The sequence below is a fragment of the Manduca sexta genome, chromosome 20 (assembly GCF_014839805.1).
Source record: "Manduca sexta isolate Smith_Timp_Sample1 chromosome 20, JHU_Msex_v1.0, whole genome shotgun sequence".
Taxonomy (NCBI): Eukaryota; Metazoa; Arthropoda; class Insecta; order Lepidoptera; family Sphingidae; genus Manduca; species Manduca sexta.
Genome location: NC_051134.1, coordinates 10,509,005 through 10,525,651, shown reverse-complemented (window position 1 = coordinate 10,525,651; position 16,647 = coordinate 10,509,005). Strand labels below are relative to the sequence as shown.

The window sequence follows — 16,647 nt, the reverse complement described above, 5'->3', positions numbered from 1 at the left end:
ATCTCTAGACTATACATAGAGTTGCTGTTAAAATTAAAATAGTCATTAGATAGTTTTATCAATTCAGAAATTAAATGTATATAATATTTTAACATCCTTTTTAAACTTCACAACTGATCTTGTGTGTTCCAGACGCCTGCGGAGGCGCTCTCTACGGCCCCAATGGAACAATAACGTCACCTTCATTCCCCGAGCTGTACCCCCCATCCAAGAACTGCCTCTGGGAGATAGTAGCGCCCCCACAACACAGAATCACTTTGAACTTCACCCACTTTGATCTGGAGGGGAATAATATGTATCAGCAGGTAAATGTATGATCCGTTGTTATTTGTATGTAGATTAGAGTTTAGAAGATGCATAGACTATTGATAATGATAAGATCATGTTTTAGCTGACAGTCCAGTTAAATTAACATTAAAGTTAGGAAAAATTCGCATAGAGCTGAAAATTATTATAGACGTTAAATATGTCATTACCAATAAAAAGTCAAAAGTCCCCATCGATCCTATGTGTGTAAATTTTTTATTCAAGATCAAAGGTAAAAAAATCCGATTGTAGTGAGTGGAGAATATCCGTGGCCATCAACTACATTGTCATGAGTCTTGGAAGCATAGTGAAATTAGTGACTTTAATTTCCTAATCCTTGTCTGTTTATGACATAATTCATGTGTCTAATTTTATCCAAGTCCATTCTCCACTTTTTGTGTTTACGTACTTCTTAAAAACACCCAAATGTTTTCACAAACGTTCCAGGAATGTGAATACGACAGTGTCACGGTCCACTCCAAACTGGGAGCGGAGATATTGCGCCGTCACGGAGCGTTCTGCGGCACGGCGTTACCACCTCCTGTGACGTCAGACGGGTCTGTCCTCAGAGTTCAAGTAAGTAGCTATGATAACCGACACCAATATAATTCAAAATTCCATGATATTGTCATAATTTTTATACAAGCAAATAAACAGAAATACAAACAGAAAAGAATTCTAAAAATCGCTGATTTGTGTTCTATTATTCTTCTTTTGTCATCTCTGTATTTTATATTAGGTATATACTTTTGATTCAATGTACGGACACACTAGATTACTGTTTAATTATATAAATAGATGTTATGCCTCATAAGACTGATTTACAAATTGTTGTCATCTCCTTCTCCTTCATCTTTTATTTTTTATTCCAAAATAATATTCCTATATGTCATGTAATATTAAAGTCTACCCATAGATCTACCTCTAATGTTTCATCCAACCTCCGACGAAGATCCCTAAAATTTATCCAGAACTAATCCTTTTCAGTTCACATCAGATGGTTCAGTGCATCGCTCAGGATTCGCAGCAGTCTACTACATAGACGTGGACGAATGTGCTGAGAACAACGGAGGGTGTCAGCATGAATGCCACAATACTCTGGGAGGTTATGAGTGTGCATGCCATAGTGGCTTCACGCTGCATCCTAACAAACACGATTGCAAGGAGGGAGGCTGCAAGCATGACGTCACTCTGCCCCATGGCACCATATTTAGGTAATATTGATTTAGGTCCATTTTGCTATTTATATAATTGTATTAGATATGTGTTAAAGCAGTCATATACCGAGTATTATGAATGTTGTTTGGTATCAATTAAAAACACTACTACCTACAAGACAGTATTACATTTTTAAGTCTTTTGACGAGGTTGAACGATTCTATTAAAATAAGATTTCATGTGTAGACTGTTCTAAATAATTCGTTTCAAATTACAAACGTCTGACATTAGTTACTGTAATCGTTATAGTATTGCTTGTTATTGTTCTGAACATAGTATTTGGCATCGTTACTGAAAATCAGATTCAATGAAGAGAGCGGTTTGTAAAACTGAATTAACATTTCCCTTGTACTTGGTAATGTTCATTTGAAATACAATTTCACTGTATTATGTAGTTGCTTGTTGATGCTGTATAGTTGAAGGCCAATAAATTGCTTGGAGACAATAACGAAATTTTATTTTACCCTGTAAAAGAATTATGACGTCTTACTTTTAAATTGACGTTTCCCATTCTGGAGATGACGCAGGAAATTTTGCCAAAATAATGACAAATGGCTGAATAGAATAATCTAGATAAATGACCTAAATGCGTGACAAAATGGTATGAACCAATACAGTATTATAGTAGGCACGTACTCAATTCAATACGGTCTCTGTATTTTAGACAATTAAAAACTACAAAAGTTTTCTAAAAAATTAATCAGTAATAAATAACTTAATAGCATCGTTTAATTCACAGTCCTAATTACCCAGCGGCGTATCCTGCTCGCAAAGACTGTGTGTGGCAATTCTCTACCACCCCGGGACATCGGATCAAATTGATCTTCAATGTTTTTGAGCTGGAGCCTCATCAGGTACGCTGATAGTTTAAAATTTAGAAAAGTTGGTAATAGATACTCTGTTTTATAATTTTATACAAAATTATTTGATGACTTTAAAACGATAAAAATATCCCCTCAAATGTAGAGCTGCATTTCAGAATTTAAAACACAACGTAAGCTAAATTTCAATTTAAATTTATGAAAAACTGAAGATCTACTTCCAATGTCTAAATATCAAATTTAATTTTGTCTACTGTTTAATTCCAAATTTACAGGAATGTGCATACGATCACGTGACCATATATGATGGCGCCTCTGCAGATGAGAAGACATTAGGAATGTTCTGTGGTAGCAAGCTACCACACCCGGTGGTCGCGTCTCAGAACCAGATGTACGTCGTGTTCAAATCTGATGGTTCCGTGCAGAGAAAGGGATTCCTCGCTACGCACTCCACGGGTAATTCTTATATTTGAAACATTTTGTAAATTGTTCCGTGACTAGATCAGAAGATAGATAGGTGCCTAAGAGCAATTTAGATTTTATGTTTATTAATGATGATAAGACTAAGTTTTAATTGTAGATATGCCCTCTGAATAGTCACCAATCATTCAGAATTCATAAAAAAAATTGTAATCTTGAATGTTGCTTCTACCTATTTGGGCATTTAAAACGTTCTTTTTTCTTTCTACCCAGCCTGTGGCGGCTACCTAGCAGCAACAGAGGCAGTGAAACATCTCTACTCCCACGCCCGTTACGGAGACAATTCCTACGAGTCACGAGCTGACTGCGACTGGAACATTGAGGCGCCTCCCAACCATTTCGTAAGACTCACCTTCCTGACCTTCGAACTGGAAAGAGAGGCCAACTGCAGATATGATTACGTCCAAGTCTTTGGGGGCTTGGAAGGCAGTGGTGGGAATTATGGCACGTTTTGTGGAACTAAGGTAAGAAAGTAAGAAATGAATGTTGATGTATCAATGAAACTAAATTTATCCTAAGCTCGGTTTCTTGGATTAACTTCAATAACGGTATTCGTACACGACAAATCCGAATTATCAATCCTATCGGCTGTTCTTAACATTGCTTCTTTAACATTTGCACTGTCTATTTTCTGATCCCCAGATGCCACCAGAAATCGTCTCAACATCAGAAGCATTGTTAGTAAGATTCCGGACAGACGACTCCCTAGTCTTCAAAGGTTTCTCCGCATCCTACCAAATGGTGAAACCCACATGGAGTGAAGAGGACAGTTTAGAGGGTGGTGAATACGAGGGCGAGGAGGAGGACGAGCGCATGCCGCCGCTGGTGGTGGGGCGGCGCGGGCTGCGCGCGCCGGCGGCGCGGTTCGTGCGGCGCGGCGCGTGACGCGGCGCGTGACGCCGGCCGCGCCTGCCGCCGCACGCGCCGCACCGCCGCGCGCGCCTGCACCGACACGCCAGAGAACCCTTGTAAATCGGACCACTTAAATGTGTTGCCATATTCAAAATATTATTCTTATTTTAAATGTGAGTCGGTTCAATTTTTGATTTTGGAATGACATTTTGCTATTTTGTTTGCAATATTGAGGAATTGGGATACTTAAGGAAATTCAGTTTTGTTACAATGCGGTCGTAATCTTACGTTTAATCTCATTATTTGCGACTGACAAATATGTAAATAAATGAATATTCCTAGTCTAGCTTAGATTTATTACTTAAAGTGTGGTTACCAAAGAAACTCACGTAGCGAAACGTATAAGTTTCACATAAACATTTTTTATATTCGCCTGTTTTAACCAAAGAGAATCATAATAATTAAGAATAATTATTGTGTTATAAATGAAAAGATCAGAATAGTCAGAATCAAATCAAATACTTAGGTGTTTCTTTTAATAAAACGCACACATACTCAAATTTGTTTGTAATAGGAGTTATATTAAATATAGCACAAGTTATTAAATAATACTGAGACAATATGTAAGTTTAAGATTACTGTGAAGTATAGCTCATTCTTAATGTTAGGTGTTCAATTCCATATCAGAAATTCAATACTCCAGTACATTGTATATTAGATGTAAGAATACTCAGTGAATTAATACAATTACTTGCCTACTATACCGAAATTAAATAATTCGTTTTTCTTTAAGCAAAGGAAACATTCCTTACATCAAATAGGTACAACATTTACTAAAAAAGTCTTTATGCATTTGTACTTAATAAATCTTTAAAACTGGATTTTAAATACTTTGCTTATTTCTTTGAAAAGGGAGGAAACTCAAAGCACCTCGAAACACTGTCAAGGAAATCATAACAAGACCTAAGGGCTCGACCTTCCGCCTTAAGAATGATTAGGCGCCAATAGTCAATACTCAAACTAAGTCGCATAATACTCAAAATGTTCGTATATAATTAGATACGTGCCAAACGGATACTTAGTTACTATTAACGCCATAGTGTATAATAAGCTAGTGTTTTGTAACTTAAATATTTATACTTAGGAATGTTATTTTTATTAAAATCCAATGAAAAATCAGTCTTGTTTGATTTTATAAGTACCTAATACCTATCATTAATACTTTGACTGCGGCCCAGGCACACACATGATGTGTTCCAAGCGGGCAACGCCAGCGCGGGACCCAAGCCTAGCGTGTTAAATAATATGTACTTAATGCTAGAGACGTTTCAATCTAGTGCAAAACCGTTATAAACCTATGCATTTGTTTAACTATCTATGGTTTTTTGATTTTTCATATTAATTTAGACATCGAAATAAAACGAGATTTCGGATTTAACCGCGGTTTTTTAGTTTTTATTCCCGTCGTTTTCAAGACTACAGCATTTATACTACTACTACTTCGAAGCTCTACTAACTGTGCAGTTGCTGAACATTTAGAAGACGACTCTAAACATTATCTTAGATTACCTACACCAGTCACAAATCCTTGCCAAAGAAACCTTACCTAGAGTGATTCACGAAGTTATTCAAACTAAAAACCATCTAGATTTCATTAGAGAAATGATGGTTAGAAATTTGCACAAGCCTTTTTTATTAGTTATTGACGGTCCGTTTTACGCAGAATAAGTTCAACGTGTCTTGAAGTCTGGCAACTAGTCGTTTAGGTTCCGATATAAATGTATAACTTGCCTGTATCAGCTTTTGTCCACAACAAACTTTTATTAAGTAAATATACTTATAAAAGTTGCGCATTGTATGATCAATAAAAGATAAAAGAGCAAATGCTCTATACAGCACACATTTTATATGTTTAAGTGTGCTTAACATCTACCTATAATCATCAACATCATCAGCCACATGAAGTCCCCTGATGAACATAAGCTTCCTCTAAAGATTTCTAGGCGAACCTGTCAAAAGCGGCCGGTATCCATAAAACTACTAAGAATGTAATCAGTAATCACTACGTTAAAGAAATGATTGTATATGAATAACATAATACAAGTTGTTACGAATATAAATTTTGATTGTTAGGGCAATAATCCTGTATCTAGTATAGAGTTATGACACGTATGGTGAGGCAACATTTTTTTGTTTGTTATGTTGGTCTGCCGATGGACTCAGTACATACATTTCCATGTGAGTTGTGAGATACTTTCTTTTATCTAAGGTTCCGAGGGATTTCATTAAACCAATTGAAGTTTTAAATCTACCGCCAAATTTAATAATGGCAAACTTGAAATAAACTCGTAATGTAGATCTAGTTTATTTTTAGACAAGAGTCAGTTCTGTTAATTTTTATTATTAGTAAGGCTTTTATTCTTGTGGAATTTATTATTGGTTTAAAAGGAAAGTCTATTCCAGATCTTACTAAACGGCATAGGTACCTACGCAACTTGTACGGTTGTATGGAACGTTATTCTTTGTTAATTCTTCAAACAAATTTTCTTTTTAATTGGCAACAATTAAAATGTCAACAACAATGACATGACAGTAAACGTCACTTAATTGTTTTGTCATTTCAAAAAGAAAAAGTCAAGCGCACATAATTTATTTGTTTCATTTCAATTCTTGCGTCTTCTGACCTAAATAATAAGCATCACAAAAATTGTGCAATACCTAGCAAAAAACTATAAAAAAAATGTCTGCGTTAGCGTTTAAAGTGAAAAGTAAAAATGGTCAACAAGTTTTAAAAGATTTGACCTCTGAAAGTACTGTGGGTGAATTAAAAATGTTTTTATCGAGTATATCAGACGTTAGCGTGGAGAGAGTGTGTGTGCTTTGTGGCTTTCCTCCGAAGGCGTTGGATATAAGTAATGACCATAAAACGTTGAGTGAGGTTGGGTTGAAAACTGGTGAGACTTTGATCGTGGAGGAGAAGGCATCAGCGCCGCAGCCAGCGCCGGCGGCCGTCACGAACCCTGATCCGAAGCCTGTGGAGAACGGTGTTGCCTCGCACGAGACAATAGGCCCATGTCGACCAGGCATCCTTATGAAGAAAGTTGTACCATCTGATAATTCTTGTTTGTTTACTAGTATAGGTGAGTTGTTAGTGTCATTGTTACTGCAATGACTTTTTTCACCTTTATTGTATCTAAGTTCTATTCTATTTATCAGTTGTTTGTTATAGGAAAAATATATGCACAGTTTATTAACTTTAATTTGTAATGTGAATTAGTAATCAATATTTGTCAATATTCTGAAGTGCTGATTGCACAAAATGTGAGACATTTGCTCTAAATCTCGGCATTCTTGCCTCATTTAAAAAATATTGTAGTATGTAAATAATAAAACTTTAATTACTGAGGTGTATAATGTATATACAGGTATATGAAATGCAGTTAGTGGCTGCAGTGGTTTGATATGTGGTTTTCAACAGACATTAAATCTTTTGGCTTTAACTGTGGTGTATTTGTCAGAGCTAATAGTTGATATACATGCAATACATTTTTATTTTCAGTCTAGACTTTGACTAGGTTTTTAGAGTTAACTAATCTATCACAACATATACTTGCATCATGTTGCTAATTAAATATTAATTACATAAATCAATAAAAATTAAAACATCATTATAATGTACATTTTCAGGTTTTGTATTAAACGGCAATGTGGACACATCAGTACACTCACTGATGAGACAAATTATAGCTGTAGAAGTCGCGGGAGACCCAGAAACATACAACGAAGCCATGCTCGGCAAACCTAATTCAGAGTATTGTAATTGGATACAGCAGCCAAGCTCTTGGGGTGGTGCAATAGAGGTATTAGTTTGTTCTTTTTATTATTGCTTCCATTGTTTATCAGTAATTTCGACAATTAATTAGCAAAAACATTAGATCAGGGTAAAAATTTTATAAAACAAAGAGAATGAGAATTATCAAATTTCAACCTGAGATTCTCATTGAAATCTATATGTTTGTTATGAAATTGAATTTGCTATCAAAGTTATAGATAATATTTAATAAACTTTACTAGTTAATTAATATTAATAGTGCATAATTGAAACAACGATTCTATTTGTTTGTGTTATGTGGTTAAAGAACTTTGCTTCTCACTAGCATGTGCTTGCGACTCAGCCGCGTGAATAAGTTTTGCCAATATACTTTTAAATACTTTTCCAGGATAAAAAGTAAGCTATAGCACTCAGGAATAATGTAGTTTCCTATCAGGGATATAAATCGATATTGGTTTAGTACTTCCTGAGGTATGGACATTAAAACAAAACAAAACAAACTCTTCAGCTTTATATACTAGTATAGATGAGAATTTACAATCACTTATATGGGACATGAATAAATTTGTGCTAAATATATAGATGTATATTTTAATTATTATAAATTACATCAAATTTTTAAATAATTAGGTCTAAGTTAACATTGTTTGTTAACAACAAATCCCACAATTGTATTATCAATTATTTACCAATATAACAAAATATTCACCATAAGAATTTCAAATATGTGAAGTTTGCCAATTTGCACTGGACCAGCATGATGAACTCCCAAACTCCTGACAATAGAGAAAGCCTATGTTCAAGCAGTGTGTAGTATAAAATACAGCACTTGTATTTTTATACATAATCTCATTGGACTATAATAAAATTGATATTTTGGTATTTATCTTCTTAACTTTGTCATATCTGTTTATTATATTTCTTTGATATTTGTATGACCTATATTCAGAGATGTAAACATATTTATTATACAGACAACTCATGTAATATTTATGATACTTTATCAGTTTTGTCACATGTCAAGCCAAAGTTATGAACATAATGTATTGATGTCAAGGGAAAAAAGTGCATCAAAATGTTAAATAAACGAAAGGGTACAGTTATTTAAATGAAGGAATACATTATTTTTTATTATTAATACTTTTACAGTTGTAATATAGTTTGTTTATTGTATTTTTATAAGGTTTATTGTGTAGATAAGAGACATTAAAAAAAAAAAAAGAAAAAGAACTTTGTATTTTATTTTCAGGTAGCAATATTGTCAAGATTTTATGGTTTAGAGATGGATGTAGTGGATACCTCAAATGCAATCATAAACAGATTTGGTGAAGACAAAAACTATGGACAAAGGGTGTTCCTTTTATTTGACGGGGTCCATTATGACCCTTTGTATTTGGAGCAGTCTGATGTAAGTATTATGTGTCATAAAAACTAATGTTTACAGTTTAGTAAGGAAAGGAAATGTTTGTTACAAAGAAACTTGTATCACACCATGTCTTTGCATATTCTTGTGCACTAAATTGTTAATGATTTTACTAAATATTCATATTAAGTATTTCCCTATTATATTTAATATATTTGCTCAAGCATATAAAAAGAAATGCAGCATTACATAGTATCTACTTCTATCAAAACAAAAAGATGGCAAAACACAAAAAATGGGTTTAATCATATATATAAAATTTAATCCCTATTTCCCTTGTCTTGACCGATTTTACAAAATTTTTTTTGTTGTGTTTGTTATTGTAAGTAGAAGGTTCTTATGAAAGAAAAACAACAAAATATTGCGCGGAAAATTAGAAAATTTAAGAAAACTCAATGAAAATATTAATTTTATATAACTGTCAATTGTTTGAAATAACTGTCAGCGATTGACAGAATGCGCGCTGCAAATTCATAGGTAGGACGGGACAACGTTTGTCGAGTCAGCTAGTAATTTATTAAATGTCAAGGTCATCTGCACGTATAAGTATGTACTTATCTTCTTAAAAAAATCATTTAAATAAATTACTTGAAACATACATGTAAAATTAATAAGTACATTTGGAACAAACTAAATATCAATAAAACGCTAAGCATAATAACGCACCTATAAAAAAATATTTTGTTGACAACTAAGTTCCTGTCTTTGTGTCATTCTTATAAACTTTAATATTAATCTAAGGAAAAAACACACATTAAAAAAAAATACTCTTTATTAGTTGCCAAACCAATTGTTTTTGTTCATATTACATTTAATATTCTTTTTTTCAGGGTGGTATACAAACTATATTCCCCTCGGAGGACATGGAGGTTTTCCTCGAGGCTGAACAGTTGGCCCACGAGGCGAAGTCATCCAGACAGTTCACGGACCTCAATAAGTTCACGTTAAAATGTATGGTGTGCGACAAGTTCCTAACCGGACAAGTGGAGGCGCAGAAACACGCGAAAGAGACTCACCACACGAGTTTCGGGGAAGTTTAGCGAATATTTACACCCCAATTAGGTTCATTATTGTATGTTTTATTTTTAAAAGTCGTGTCCTTATGCTCAGTGTTTGGTTCATCAGTTATTTATAAGCTAGTTTGTCAAAGCCGTAAGTAGGATGTGGTTGTGTCTGAATAGTTAATGAAAACTTGTTCCTAAAATATACATCTAAATATAGAAATACTCATCAAAATGCAGTAAGAGATTATTGAAATAGGAATATATTCATTTCTATAATTTGTCTATTAAAATTATGAGATTTCGATAAAGTATTTTCACTGCAACCATAACTAACTACCTACTTAGGGCATTTTTTTTTATTAAGGCACGGCAAAATTGTTTAATTGAAGGGATCATAAAGCGAATAGAAACTAAGTTGATTAAGGTGTAAATATAAGTTAAGGTCATGAGAACCAGACTGACAAAGTGTTATATCTAGATTTTGCCAGCTTTTGGATTCGTATTTAATTTTGCCGTCCATGTCACTTTAGTGTTACATTATAAAATAATTGTATATTGTGTTGACATATTTTTCATTCAACAAAATTGCGTAATTATTTTCTTTTAGTATTCTTTTAATTAAACATCATCATTATCATCAGCAGTGGACATCGTGCGGTTGATGATGATTTTTTTAAGTATTTCTTCATATTTAGAATCACTGTCAGATAGGTTCTTATGACCTAAATTTATATGAGCAATAACATTTGCTATAGAAGCTTGCTTATCTGCTTCACCATTGTTCATTAATAATTAAGGTCTTTAAGTCGTTGATCCGAATCTTGAAAAGTTAACGACACACTCAAATACTGATCCTCGTCGACATGGCGCTCAAATTTTCCCGTATATTTTGCAAATATCCACGTATTGCCTTACTTCTAAAATCCGAAGGTGCATTAATAATAAAATAGAATTCTCATGCCTTTATTGTGAAGGGTGTTAAGTGTAGGTCACATAGACTGCTTTAATCGGGGCTGGTGTACAGTTACTTACATAAATAGCTGAACAAATTAAAAACTTCAAATCGCCTGTACCCTTTTCTGTTTACATTTTTTTTTTCACAAAAATAAAGTAAGAGCTATCTACTTTATGGCTCACTAATTGATTTGTAGTTTTAAATTTGTTTAGATATTTATGCGGCTGACTGTACAAGACTTATTTTTTTTCACTAGTCGCGACAAATCAGTCAGTGTGACCCGCGACCAAGATTATATTTGTACTGACTTAATATAAATAGGTAATGTTATGGTCAATTACCAACTATTACATTGTTGATAGTAATATTTACAAGTGGACACGACTAGTTTATTAACTCTAGTTTAATTTTTTAGGATTTTTAACGTATTTTTTTCACGTTCAGGTCATTTTTCACATTATTCAAAGGCTTGTATGCAGAGTTAGGTCACTGACAATATATTGGAGTGTTGAGATATGTTTTTTATTAAAAATATTCTTTAAATCAAATTGTTTGATTTGTTTCGGAATTTCTTATATCCTAGTATACAATGAGGCAAGAAGAACCCCATGACCTATCATTATCATCATATTTAATTATTTTATTTATTGTTGCTATGGGCAGCTAGATTTGATACAAAAGTATTTTTTTAGAAATTGCACTTAGACCACTTTGGTTAGCTGTGCCTAATTATAACAGTGCAATTTTAGACCCTAACTAGTGGGAAATTGCTAATATTTAAACATTTTTATTTATGTTTACATATTCGTTTTTTGGTAATATTTTTTTTTTGTTTCCTGATGTTCTGACAAAACCGCCTTGACATTTTTCGCAATTAACTAAATGAAACTACTAATTAAAGACAATTTATACACTCAAAAGAAACGATAACATGTCTAGGGATGGGGTTTTGTCTTATATTATTTTTTTTTAACTTATCGATCGGTTTTATCTTAACTTATCGATAAAATGCAAAAGAGTATTTTGTTGATATTGTGAAAAATGACCTACTTATTTAGCAAAATCACATTTATTAACAACTTAACTTTGTTAGTAACGCTTGGTTTGAGTACTATTTATTTTGTATATTTTTAGGTCCATGTAATATAACTACTATAAAAAACTATGTAAACAAGCATAGAAAATGCAGATACAAATGTTATATATGCCATGAATTATTCTAAGCTAATAAAATTGTCACAAAAACTCCTAAATAAATGAATTGGTTTCCAAAAATGTATCTTGCTCTCTCGTATTGCTGTTTTGTTTGGTGTTTATTGACACAGACATATTACATTTATATCTACCGTATTTCAATATTACAATGTAGACCATATGCAATATGATTTTAAGGAAAAATTTAAGTATGTGAAAGGACAAACTGATTGAAACACTATAAGAAAGCTCAATGTGAAATATTGAATATTTGTTTACAGTCTATAAATTCTATTGAAATACGCTATGCTGAATCGTATATCATTTGTTACATATATTATTTTTTCATTACCTAAGCGGTCCACGTTGATAAATGGAGAATAAATACTAGTTAAATATTTTGTTTGGTATTTCTAATAAATCTTTAATTTTCTTTCTTTGTTGAAATTATGTCAAATAGAAACTGTCGAGTTGCAAAATGACAGGTCAATCTATTTTTATCCCCCGAAGGGACGTTGCTTCAAGCAGAGAAGCAACAGGTGCACCCAATGTCCGCCGTTTGTATTTCGTCCCATGACGTGATAGAGGGCAAGCCTGTCGCCATATCGGCCACAAATTACAGACTCCGGGCTTGTACTGAATAGAGTAAATCCTTTATCACTTTTCCCGACCTGGTATTGCAACCAAGACCTCATACAGCTCATACGCTGCCGTCGTACAGTATTAGACCCATATGCTAAAAAACTTACCTTCTCAGAGAAAAAATCAGTTTTTTTTTTATGTGGGACAAAAAAAATGTATGCACCTACATACATTTCCTATTACAATGGTCAATTTCAATGAAAATCTTTTTACTACTCACTATATCGAACCCAGAAACCTCGTCGACTCGGGCTGAAGTATACTGCTAAACCAAGAAGTAGATTACACATAGAAGAACATTTCAAACAGGGCTACAAAAACACAGTATGTTTTATTCGATTTATTTTTAACACAAAAAATGTACAATATCAATAAATATTCACGTCGGTTCTCTTACTTAGTACAACTTGATGTATCACTGCGTTGTCACACAACTTCACTGAAGCGATTGTGCACAAGTTGGCTCTATTTGAGATTTTATCACAAATTTCGTATAAGTTACAGTCCAATGGCATTTTTGATAGAAACATTTTTACGGGTCATCGATTTGATATCGATATTCTTTGTAATCGATAAAATGCTACGATTGTATGCTGAGTCTAACTGTTGATTTCTTTCTTTTGTCCATCAAAAATGCCATAACTAGTTCAAAAATCACTCAGGTTCTTTTATTACAACCACAAATCAACTAAACAACGTCACTAATTTCCCTAAACAAAACAGTGACGATTTGTCTTTATGCAAGAGTTTGGGCATAAAATACTAGTAATAGTGCAGTTCTAGAATGAGAATGAAGGTAGCGCGCCATTTTCAGAAGTTAAAAGAATAAATTAGTTAATCATATTTTGTGGGCATATGATTTTTTTTTTATGTGGAAATTTGATTTTGTGTCGTCAATTTAAAAGGTTGTCATTGTGAAAAAAAAGCATACAGCTCTGTCTTTTATAATTCCTATAATTTTTTGCGCGGGCATAAAAATTTACTGATAACATTCGATTATACTTATCGAGCCTTTTTACTGCATAATACACAAAAATGTAATACACTAATTCACTCATACGCTGGACATGAATACACAAAATATTTCGTGTCAATCACAAAAAAAAAAATTATAATCCGCATTTCGTGACTCAATTGACTCCGTGTGGGTCCAAATTGACCCAAGCTATTAATTGCTGTACAATATTCGAAATAGTGTATTATAGTGCAGAGCTTAAAATTCGTTAAAAGTATTTTGAAGTAGTGAAAAGCATATAGGTACAAAAGGTCCTTTGTGACCCACACGGCATAATACACTATATCAAAATTTAAATACGTTTGTACACATGTCTTGTATAATTTGCGTGAGCAACTAATATATTGCATCGAAACAGGCATATTGCTACAAAACGAAAATATAATTGCTTTTCAGTTCTTATAACTAAATGACAATTACTTTTTTAATTGCATACATCAGATAAACACAATGCTTTGGCAGTTAAACATCTCATGCTTATTAACACAGCTCCATATGAATGATATTAATCTCTACTGCAGATTTATTAATATTTTTTTATATTCATAGTATGATATGCTCCTGAATATATGATATAGAATCTTTTTTAAAAAACGGCATAATTTTCCGACGTCACTGAATAAAAGTGACATATAAAGTTGCCGGTTTATGATTCATTAAACAAGTTCAATACTTTTAATCAAGCGCTGTATTAAAATATAGATTATATTGGGGCTAGAATTTTTATCAATAAATGTAGTATAGTTTCACTCCCTTATTCATAGACGTTTTTTATCGAAGGACGGAGCATTGCTGTGATAACAAGTCTGTTTTTCAGCTTTGTTTATCTGACAGCTTGCTGTTTGTTCAGCTTTGTTTTTGTGATAGCCAACTAGATTCAAGTTGTATCTCAATATTAGCCAATCACAACGGTTTATGTCAACGCACTGAGAAGGCTGCCATGCCGTCAGCACTGAGAAACAGACTTGTTATCATAGCAATGCTCCGTCGCTAGATAAAAAAGTCTATAAATAAGGGAGCCAGCATATATTATGGCAGCGTTAAATAATATAGTTTTTATTTATGTTGTGGAAGATTGCGTGCGTGAGATTTATATTCAAGCTATTAATTTCGAAACTGGACGTATCCAAGCGTGGAGGTAAAGATATAGGTACATATTTTTAAATATATTTCTTTTTATAATTTATTTTCTACCTAACTATTGATCTCTAATAATCTTCTTGTTGCTGATTAGTTTTCTCAATGATATATTTTTATCTGTACAATTTTACATTATAAAACTCTTTAAACTAGTTACAGAATTCGTCGATGATTCTATCGATAATTTCACATCACTATTAGCTTATATCTTATAGATTTGTTAGTAGGAAATCTTTATTTAATTTGTAAACAAATTATAATTTGCTATCAAGATAAATTCTCATCGAAATTAAAATAATTTTCATAAAACTTGTAAAAAATAATAATCAACAATTAATATTTTTTGATTTGGAAAACAAGTAAATATAAAATGACTATCAATGTCTACAAATCATAAGTGTATAAATCATGTACTAAATATAAATAACCAGTTAACTCAATATAAATTTTATCAAGTGTGACATTTTCAATTGAAAAAAAAAACATCTTTTCTTTGCTGTTAACTTTCCAACCGACTAGGTTTTTTTTTTTATTTTTTTTTATCTTTTCATTTATATATCCATGATTTAATCAATAGTGTTACGTCGAAAACATTCGAACATTATTATATTTCTACAAGGGTCCGTTCATAGTTTCATTTATCGACTAGAGATATTTTATAATTTCCATGATTTGTCACTTTACACTTACTTTATAATTCACAAATCTGCTTTTTCTCGTAGTTTTGATCGATTTCGTGCTGATTTAGTAATTATCGATATTATAATATTAAATATTAGTTATATCGAATGGCAATTCTCTTAATGACCCACTAATGCACTCAAGATTCGAGTCTGCAAATTAGCAGATAAAACCAATGACCAAATCTGCGAGAATTTAGCATTCTATCAACTAGCTCACTCCAGAGCACAACTTTTTAATTGATACTGTACAAGACGTCGATCGTCTATTCATCCATAGAAAAGTGCTAATTCGATGCGAATTTATACGAGGATTTATCCGACGTTCATTGTCGATATGCGGTGCTACCTACACTGGCGCAACTAGGGCCGGTCAAGTCGATATCGATATTTTATGAGACGTTTGTACTTGAATACCTTTTTATAGCGATTATATCAGCAAATCGATTAAGCAGATTTTATATGCAAACATCTTGTATCGATAATTACCAACACTTCTTGGGTCCTAGTCACGCGTATATCTAGTTTACTGCGCTGGCTTGGCGAATGAGAACCTGGGTAGCGAGATGCCGAACTTGGTTTCAAGGCCGGTGAGGACCGGCAGGGCCACTTGGTAGCCGCCGATGTGATGCGGCTTCTTCACGGACTCTTCGATCGAGGTGGCCACGTGTAGCTCAGAACCGGCTGGGCGACTGTAATTAAAGATATTATGTAGAGCTTCGGTGTATAGTTAACGTGACATATTGAACTGAACATAATAAGACTTAACATCTCATGTCTCAGGATGGCGAGCGCAGTGGAATACTAAAAAATACTTTGTAATCCAAGGTGTTGGGTGGTGTTTCTACTGTTTATGGGCGGTCGTATCGCTTATTATCGGACGAACGGCAAGCTCGTCTCTTCATAAAATGCAAAAAAAAAATTGAAGACTTTATAAGATTTTATTTACTATTTCCCAAGTTTCGAAATATTTTCAGAACTCAATGTCACGGGATGGCCAAAAATTTAAAAGTTTTTAATTGGCCCAATAGCCACAAATGTAGTGCAGAATTGTTTTTTTTAAGTAGGTTAAATAAAGTGTACTC

The 16,647-nt window shown here is 33.2% G+C and overlaps 3 protein-coding genes across 5 annotated transcripts in view; 2 read left to right on the top strand and 1 right to left on the bottom strand.

The window, feature by feature from the left end:
- The window catches only part of LOC115440685 (tolloid-like protein 1), a 96,712-nt gene extending 91,856 nt beyond the window's left edge, over positions 1-4,856 (top strand). Inside the window, exons 14-20 of the mRNA XM_030165096.2 lie at positions 133-305; positions 754-882; positions 1,294-1,520; positions 2,264-2,378; positions 2,621-2,801; positions 3,039-3,289; positions 3,468-4,856. Of these exons, the coding sequence (XP_030020956.2) occupies positions 133-305; positions 754-882; positions 1,294-1,520; positions 2,264-2,378; positions 2,621-2,801; positions 3,039-3,289; positions 3,468-3,710 (1,319 nt within the window). The 3' untranslated portion in view covers positions 3,711-4,856. The remainder of the gene's footprint in view (positions 1-132; positions 306-753; positions 883-1,293; positions 1,521-2,263; positions 2,379-2,620; positions 2,802-3,038; positions 3,290-3,467) is intronic.
- A 1,420-nt stretch (positions 4,857-6,276) lies between these two features.
- Positions 6,277-12,486, top strand: LOC115440668 (ubiquitin thioesterase OTU1). The gene is made up of 4 exons (XM_030165076.2): positions 6,277-6,817; positions 7,365-7,537; positions 8,759-8,917; positions 9,763-12,486. Exons 1-4 carry the CDS (start codon positions 6,418-6,420, stop codon positions 9,970-9,972), a joined length of 942 nt encoding a protein of 313 aa, XP_030020936.1. The 5' UTR covers positions 6,277-6,417; the 3' UTR covers positions 9,973-12,486.
- Positions 12,487-13,054: 568 nt separating this feature from the next.
- Positions 13,055-16,647, bottom strand: part of LOC115440665 (calcium-binding mitochondrial carrier protein Aralar1) — a 29,114-nt gene continuing 25,521 nt past the window's right edge. For 2 of the 3 annotated variants that reach the window (XM_030165073.2, XM_030165071.2), the window contains exon 14: positions 13,055-16,254. In XM_030165073.2, coding sequence (XP_030020933.1) covers positions 16,089-16,254 — 166 coding nt within the window. In that variant the 3' untranslated portion in view covers positions 13,055-16,088. The remainder of the gene's footprint in view (positions 16,255-16,647) is intronic. The other variant, XM_030165072.2, reaches the window with a different exon arrangement.

Coding starts and splice junctions, on each gene's coding strand:
- LOC115440668 (XM_030165076.2), top strand. CDS start 6,418: ATGTCTGCGTTAGCGTTTAAAGTGAAAAGTAAAAATGGTCAACAAGTT. Junction 6,818..7,364: donor TTGTTTGTTTACTAGTATAG/GTGAGTTGTTAG, acceptor GTACATTTTCAG/GTTTTGTATTAAACGGCAAT. Junction 8,918..9,762: donor TGTATTTGGAGCAGTCTGAT/GTAAGTATTATG, acceptor TCTTTTTTTCAG/GGTGGTATACAAACTATATT.